General features: G+C 31.6%; 2 protein-coding genes across 2 annotated transcripts; one reads left to right on the top strand and one right to left on the bottom strand.

The window, feature by feature from the left end:
- LOC148194177 (uncharacterized) lies at positions 1 to 795 on the bottom strand. Its single transcript, XM_088097133.1, has one exon. It carries the CDS (start codon positions 793 to 795, stop codon positions 1 to 3), a length of 795 nt encoding a protein of 264 aa, XP_087953259.1.
- Positions 796 to 5,868: 5,073 nt separating this feature from the next.
- On the top strand, positions 5,869 to 7,600 carry LOC124823463 (signal peptidase complex subunit 3B-like). Its single transcript, XM_047295667.2, has 6 exons — positions 5,869 to 6,085; positions 6,162 to 6,209; positions 6,314 to 6,376; positions 6,870 to 6,923; positions 7,153 to 7,239; positions 7,329 to 7,600. The coding sequence occupies exons 1-6, from the start codon at positions 5,960 to 5,962 to the stop codon at positions 7,452 to 7,454; spliced, it is 504 nt and encodes a 167-aa protein (XP_047151623.1). The 5' UTR covers positions 5,869 to 5,959; the 3' UTR covers positions 7,455 to 7,600.
- Positions 7,601 to 8,066: the final 466 nt, after the last annotated feature.

The raw sequence follows: 8,066 nt of genomic DNA, 5'->3' as shown, positions 1-8,066 counted from the left end.
TTAATACCCTAAATCGTTCAATTGATCTACGTTGTTGAAGCACTCTTTCACCTCATCAACATCGATATTGTCCAATGTTGTCGCTGCCTCACCTCGTTCCAACGGTGCAAAATCAACTTCCAAATTGGAACAATAAGGTTCCATGGTCAAGGGCACATTCATCATGTTAAGTTCCATTTCAGCTTCCACATCTATCTTCAATCCAAAGCTTATAACACCCACTTTCATCTGTTCATCAATCTCTTGAATCACATCATCATCCACCACCGGTTGATCTTTCTCCCACCCAGTAGTGTTGAAACTCAAATGCAACATCTTCTTCTCATTCATACTGATGGAGAAAATCCCATGCGTGTCCAATAAATTCTCTGGTTGAATCGGGGAACTCAGTGCTATAGGTATGTCTTCCTTGTACAAAATCATGGCCTTCAAGTTCAAAAAGTTTATGAACGTTGAGTTCACCTCGTTGGAGATGGCTAAGTCCACGTTCCACGTCGCTGATAATTCTCCTTGAGAGATCTTGAACGTGGAAACACGCAGAGAATGAATGAAAAACTTTGGTGGGCTGATATGTGACATTTTGCTGATGTTGTGTTCGTTTATGACAACAATTACGAACAGAACAACAACTGCAACCAAACCCACAATTGTTCTAACAATTCTCCAAGGAGTTCCACAGAACTCCTCACAGTTACATGATACCTCGTTCTCATCTTCGTCGTGGGAAACGGGAATTAAGGAGTAAGTGTTAGTTCTATCGACCCTGGATTCACCACCAAGAATCGAAGGTGTCATGTTTGAAGATAGATTAGTGTATGAGGAAAACTTGGTCTCGTACAGATATTCTGATGAATTGTGCAGTTTACACACACAATTATGTCTGTATTTATAGTATAGATGTCGGAAACGTTGATAGAAAAAAACAACTAGACTGTGCCCTAAGGAAAGGACACAGAGTAGCGTTTTATGGTTGTACATTTGAAAATTTGCCTTGTTCAACACGAGTTGCGTTGTAAGTTGACTTGTTTAGTAAAATATTGTATCTGCTATCTTTTTTTAGACCTAAAAACATTGGGAAATTTAATTATGTCTATATATGTAAATCCATCATTTAGTTAAAATCAACTTTTCTAAATATAAACTAGACGTTTATGGTATTTCACAGGTGTGCGAAATCCCCTTAGATTATACATACACATAAACAAGACTAATATTTTTTTACAATTTTTTAAATTAGCAAATAACGTATGTTTAAATAAAATAAAATAATACCATTATTACTTATCAGTAATACATAAATTAAAATCCCTTATTAAGAATTCACAACACCTGATTAACACTCCAATTTTGAAATCTCCTCTTAAATTTTAGCTATACATATAAGATTAAAAGTATGGTTAACCAGTGAAGATGAGATTTGTGAGATATTTCAAAGATGGGAGAAAGTCTTGTATATATTCATATCTAGCAATTTGAGCACTAGTGAAAAAAATAAAAATCAATGATGATTTATTATGATAAGTGTAGTACATATACCGTAATAAGTTTACTGTTGCAATTTGTAATAAAAGGTTAACTTCATTATGATAGATGTAAAGATGGTAACATACTAATTGTTATGCTTTTTACTATTTCATTTTATATATTATTTAAAATACTATTTAAAATCATTTTATTTATTCATTGGAGTTGTAATAGTTTTTCTGTATATTTGTTACAAATTTTAAATGAAGATTCCTAACTTTTGAAGGATACTATTTTTTTACTCACCTTGTCAAAATCAAACACATTCGTCCAACATGGGAATTATTTAACCCCTGCAAATACAATTCAGACCACAATTTCGTATGCCCATGATTATTTTCTTTTTAAAATCCAATTGTTATAATATGTCCCTTAAATACTTTTTACACCAACAATCAATATAAAAACTTTTACTCTAGTAAGCAATAAAAATTCTTTGTTAAATCACCTTTGGTTTCAGTTTGTATAAAAAAAAAGTAAATTAATATCAGTCAATGACAGATAGTGTTTTGAAAAAAAAGAAATATGTATATTAGAGACTATATTAATAAAATTCATCATTTTTCTAGGAATTTAAAATTTTAATTTTTTTTATTTAGATAAACCCATTTAAATTTCTTAAAATTTTCAATTTTGAATAGGATAATTTAATTTCATTATTTTAAAAGATTATATGATTAAGAAAATAAATGGGTTAAATATGTTTTATATATTCCTTAACTTTTTAGTAAAAATTGAAATTAGTCTATTTTCACGATTTTGGTCCAATTTAATTTCTTAATTGTGTGTGTTTAATTATTTAAACTAAATTTTATTAATTTTATTTGACATTTCAAACATTTTTTATGGTAGCAATTGCATTATTTACATAGTTTGACACATTTTTACTTCAATGATAATTCAAAATCATTTTTGAAACGTCAAATAAATTTAACACAATTTGGTTTAAAAAATTAAACTCATGCATTTCTAAAATTAGAAGGATTAAAGTTTTAATTTCATTTTTTTAAATCATATTTAATCAAAAATAAATTGTAGTATATACATTTTAAAATAATATTTAATAATATAAAAAATAAAGATTTAACGTTTAGAACTGGTAAGTTTTGTTCACTAGTTTTAGTGATTTCTGGTTTTGCTGCATGCAAGGAATAATCATTTTTGCATGTGTTCCGCATTCTCTTTCTTCCTTTTCTGATTTCATTTTGGGTCTACGATTGGTCTTCTTTTACCAATCGGTGATTCATAGGTGCTCTTGGGATTTTCTTGAGGTTCAAACAAATTTTCTAGAAGGATAGAAATTATTCGGTTCTGGCTAAGAAGTAATGGGAGCTAGTTAATTTATTTGTGATTTTCTATGTATGAAATTACCGTTTGGATGGTTGCATGCGTGTCACTTGAATGTTTGATTGAATTGTGTTGAATTTGTAAATGTTGGAACCTGTGAACTGATTGGAGTTTCTCTGCATAAGTGTTCGGCCTGTTCTGATCTTGAGGAAGTGGGTAGGTGAAAATGAGAGTTTGGGGTTGGAAGTGAATTTGGTCAGTGAGGAGAGTCTCAGAAAGTGTAATTGGATCTGTTAGAACCTTTAAGTCCCTCTAAAATGTGTAAAAAGTAGGAAAACAGATTTTGGGTCATTGAGTTGTTGATTATGCATAATTTGAAGTGAAACCTGGTATGAGACTCTTTAGAATGATGTTAGGAAGATTTGAGTACCCTTGGATAGGTGTAATTTGGTATATGATTCATGTATGGAAGATTAGAAGTTGGGAAAAATGTTTAGTTTTGGTAAAGTCTAGCGTGTTCATCATTATGTAGAAGTTCTGCAGAATTATGCAGAAAGCTGAGCACGCGTTGTTAACCGCTCGACCATGCGTTGATTGGCTGCCCGGCCATGTTTAGGTACTCGATCATTAACTAGGTTCGGTCCCTTTAGAGTCTTACCCGTTCATGATCGCCGGTCTTAGGTGGGTAGGTGGTCTCTTAGTAATGCTCGATCTTGTTATAGGGTTCTGTCTAACCTTAGTCCTCGGTCTTACATTAGTATTCAGTCTTGCACCATTGTTCGGTCTCGTAATAGTATTTGGTTTAGTCATAGCATTCGATCTCGTAATATTATTCGGTCTTAACTGTGTTTGGCCTCTGATGGGCCTTATCTGTTAATGACCGTTCTGTGATATTTTAGTAATCAGTCTTATATTAGTATTCGGTATCAACTCTAAGTGTTCGGCCTAAGCTATAAGTGTTCGACCTAAGCCATAAGCGTTCGGTCATGTTGTGGTACTCGAAATTCTCTAGTTGTCGGTCATTAATAGTGCTCGGCCCTCTCTTCAGCTGTACCTAGTATTGACCGTTCGGTCTCGGTCTTGTTCATATGTGTTTGGTGATTTTTGTTCGGCCTATATTTATATTTATTCCGGTGTGCTTTTTTAATTAATTGTTCCATTTGCTTTGATGGCTTATGTATGCATTATCATAATGGTGTCAAAGTGAAACTATGGTATGATAATTGTAATATAGAGGTGAAAGAGAATTCCAAGGAGGAAGGTCTCGGTGATTTGTTATCAAGGTGGTGGTAAAGTATGAATATGGACAGCGAAATCCACGGCGTTCATCCTAACATTCTAATGGTTACCAAGTCTCAAGTAGAGATGAGTAATTCATGTCGTGAGAATAGCAAGAGGCCCTAGTCTAAGGGGGGAGACCTTAGGTGAGGAATAACGGGCTAACCTCGTGTGGCAGTTGATGGATTTCCAGTTTCTACACCCACGAGTGCAAGAACGACCTCAAGCTAAATATTCATACAATCTGGATGGTCAAATCAAGTAGTCGGTCTTTGCCTGAATTAATGTGTTTGGTTCTTGCCTGTTTGAGTAGTCGGTCATTGCATGATTGTAAATGTTTGGTTGTTACATGCTTATGTATTTGTTTTATTTGTAGGATTAGTATGATTAATTAAATTACACTAGCTTACCCTTCTTTTCTGTCTTTTGTCCGTTTGGTTTTTCCTTTGTAATGATCATCCCGTGGATGTGAGCAGAGGGAGAGGAGTTTTCGTCTTGAGCAAGCAATGGAGGGAGAGGATCCATATGTTTAGCATAAGACTGTTCGATCTTGTACATCGTTCCGTATTAGTATAGGAATTTTGTAAAGTTTTTAATCTTTTGGTTATTTTAGAGTAACTGAAGTTAACTTTATTTGCAGTAACTGTTCTACTTTATTATTTTGTGAGTTCTCATTAATATAGTTTCATACTATATATTTTTGGGATGTTACAGTTAAAAATCTCAACTAATTTTAATTGAAATTCGGTAAAGAATTTGAATTTCGATATAGGGGTACCTAGAATTTTTTTAATTTTAATTTTTCACATTTTTTTGTTTTTAATTTTTTTAAATATTTTTTAGTTATTTTAGTTAAATAAAATATATTTTAAAATATTGAAATATTTATATACATTAAATTCTATTAAAATATTAAATTAAACTAAGTATTTATCAAATTTTAAATAAAAAAACAAAATTTTAAAAGAATGTTAAACGGATTTGAAAATCCGTTAACACTTTTTATTTTTTTAATTTTTACTTTTTGTACTTTTTGTTATTAATTTTTTAAAATGTGTTTTTTACTTATTTTAGTTTAATAAAATCTGATTTAAAATATTAAATATTAATATATATTAAATTATATTAAAATATTAAATTAAATTAATTTTGTATTCAATATAAATTTAAAATTAAAATTTAAAAAAATATGTTAAACGAATTTCAAAATACACTTTTATGACTTTTTAACTTTTATTTTTTGTATTTTTTGTTTTTAATTTTTTTTACATATTTTTATTTGTTTCAATTTAAGTAATATATTTTGAAATATTAAAATATATTAAATTATGTTAAAATATATATGTTTCGGTGTACAAGTTGTCCCAGTTGTTATGGAGCCTTAGCTCTCAAGAGAGTGATTATGATACTGCTCTGAAATATTATTCAGGGTCTCTAGAACATAAAGAGAACGTACCTTGGCCTTTGCCCTGTTACTATATTTATAAGCAAAATAAGAAATAACTACCTTACCTAAAAATGTGGTTAGTTACTTATAAATATCTAAAATATCTAAGATATTTTATGTAATAAATATAATATTTAAGATAAAATATCTTACTACATAACAATATATATTAAAATATACTAAATATTTATTAAATTTTAAATTAAAAAAGAAAATTAAAAAAATGTTAAATGAATTTAGAAATCCATTGAAGCCATTGGGCCCAACAGTTGGTTTGGTTTTAAGCCCATTGAAGGCATTGAGCCCAATGTGCACTCGTCCTCCCCACGAATCCCTTGACTCCCGTTTCTTTCCTACACAGTGACAGTCTCACAGAGACAGCATCAACTCTTGTCTCTGTGAGAGTAGGGCTGCAAAGTGAAAATGCATTCAGTGGGGTATCGAGCGAACGCGTTGCTGACCTTTGCCGTCACCATTCTTGCTCTTATGTGCGGCATGGCCTCTCTCTCCGACAACTTCAATTCTCCCTTTCCCTCTGCCCAAGTCCAGGTCTTTTCTCTCTTTCCATTTCCATTTCTGCTTTATGGATCCATTCCCATTCCCTTTACTCACTCTCTCTATGTAGGTCTTGAACATCAACTGGTTTCAAAAACAGCCCAACGCCAATGACGAGGTCACTTTTTCATCTTTCTTTTCAATCAATCTCTACCGTTTTTACAATCTAGGTCATCTTTATTCGTCATTTAATCTCATCTGGAAGCCTTTGTATTTTTTCAGATCAGCATGACATTGAACATATCAGCAGATTTGCAGTCCCTTTTTACATGGAACACAAAACAGGTTCTTCCCTTTAATTTTTATTTTTCATTCTAAGTGTTTTGTCTTTACTCCATTTGCCTCTCTAAAGTAGAAGGGTGTTCTTGATTGGAGGAGCAAGAATGAAAATTGATAATGTTTTCATGTATTGTCATATTATCAACTTTGTCCTTGTTTTGGTTGAATTTATTCTGGAAAGGTTACCCGTCTCAGTGAGAGCTTTTAGAGAAAGTGAAACATTATTTCTTCAACTTGATCCTTACGAAATGAGTGTTTGTTTTCTTTTCTATGCCTCCCAGTATAATGCGTGTCTTAATGTTTAAATTGTCTTGCCTATTATTATATCATGTTTAATTTCATGATTTATATCTATTCTTGCCCGTTCTTTCTTCTGTGGAAACCTTTGTTCTGCTTTATTTTTCTTACCTTCTGACAAGTTATTATTCTAAATATTTTGGAAGCTATAATTTCAGGTCTGTCCATGAACTTGGTTTTGTTTCATTTTGTATGGTTGCAGGTTTTTGTTTTTCTTGCTGCCGAGTATGAAACTCCTAAGCATTCCTTGAATCAGGTATGAGCTGATTTGTTTGTTTATATCTGCATTTGAAATATAACTATTTCTATTATAAGTTTTCCAGTTCCTTTTTATAACGGAAAAAAAAGAAAGAGGCCATAATAATGGTGCTAGATTTTGTTTATACTATTCATGTCACTCAGATAGCTTGCGTGCTGTTTATCTCCCTTCTTGGGTATATGTTGTGTCATGAATGTTGCTTAGGTTCTTGAATTCCATTTTACAGATATCTCTATGGGATGGTATCATACCCTCTAAAGAGCATGCCAAGTTTTGGATTCATACATCAAATAAGTACCGCTTCATTGACCAGGTACACAAATCTAAGCATGTTTTATGACTAATATATGATTTGCTTCAGATTTCTTTAAGCCTTAATTTTTTTATTTTTTTAATGTTCAGGGAAGCAATTTGCGCGGCAAAGAATATAACCTGACTGTTCATTGGCATGTTATGCCTAAGACTGGCAAAATGTTTGCAGATAAAATAGTCATGCCGGGTTTCAGATTGCCAGAGGAATATAGATGATGTCTTGTAATGTTAATTCTCTAGCTGTAACTCTAGCCTTTTCTATGTCGGTTAGTTCAAAGAAACTAGAATCATGGAGATTGTGTCTTGGAAAGTTAAATCAATAGCGTTTGAATGAATACCTAAACATTAGAAGTTTGATTTTAGTCTTCAATTGTCTCTTGAGAAAAAGGATATATATGTAGTGTTTGCTTGGAACTTTTGAAAGTGACTAAGGATCAATTAGAAGCGAAACACTCTGCCTTGAGGAAGAAAATAATAGCTCTATTGAGGTAGTTTTTTCATAGCAGTTGAAAATTTATATTAAGCTTCACAACTTTTGAAAACGAAAGCATACAGACATAAACATCATTTCACTTGGTAATCATTGTTATAAAATTACTTACATCCAAAATTAATATTAACGTTACTTGATAATCTGAATTCCCGAAATTTTGTTAAATGATTTTGATTTGGCCGGTTGATCCATGAAATCATGTAGCAGTCATGGACAATAAATTTAAGGATTAAATACTTTTTTAGTTTTCTAATTTGTCTCGAAAATTCAATGGGATTCTTAGTTTTTGTTTGTTCAATTTAGCTCTCCAGTTTTTCAAAATCATTCAATTTTGT

This window comes from Vigna umbellata, chromosome 8, assembly GCF_029865625.1.
Source record: "Vigna umbellata cultivar VRB3 chromosome 8, Vumbellata_1.0, whole genome shotgun sequence".
NCBI classification, from domain to species: Eukaryota; Viridiplantae; Streptophyta; class Magnoliopsida; order Fabales; family Fabaceae; genus Vigna; species Vigna umbellata.
The sequence above is the reverse complement of the archived record's forward strand: the minus strand, read 5'-3'. Positions and strand labels throughout refer to the sequence as shown.

What these genes read in the sequence shown, in the direction of transcription:
- LOC148194177 (XM_088097133.1), bottom strand. Translation starts at nt 795, where the DNA reads ATGACACCTTCGATTCTTGGTGGTGAATCCAGGGTCGATAGAACTAAC.
- LOC124823463 (XM_047295667.2), top strand. Translation starts at nt 5,960, where the DNA reads ATGCATTCAGTGGGGTATCGAGCGAACGCGTTGCTGACCTTTGCCGTC. An exon ending in TTACATGGAACACAAAACAG is followed by an intron (nt 6,377 to 6,869) that starts GTTCTTCCCTTT and finishes GTATGGTTGCAG; the next exon opens with GTTTTTGTTTTTCTTGCTGC. An exon ending in AGTACCGCTTCATTGACCAG is followed by an intron (nt 7,240 to 7,328) that starts GTACACAAATCT and finishes TTTAATGTTCAG; the next exon opens with GGAAGCAATTTGCGCGGCAA.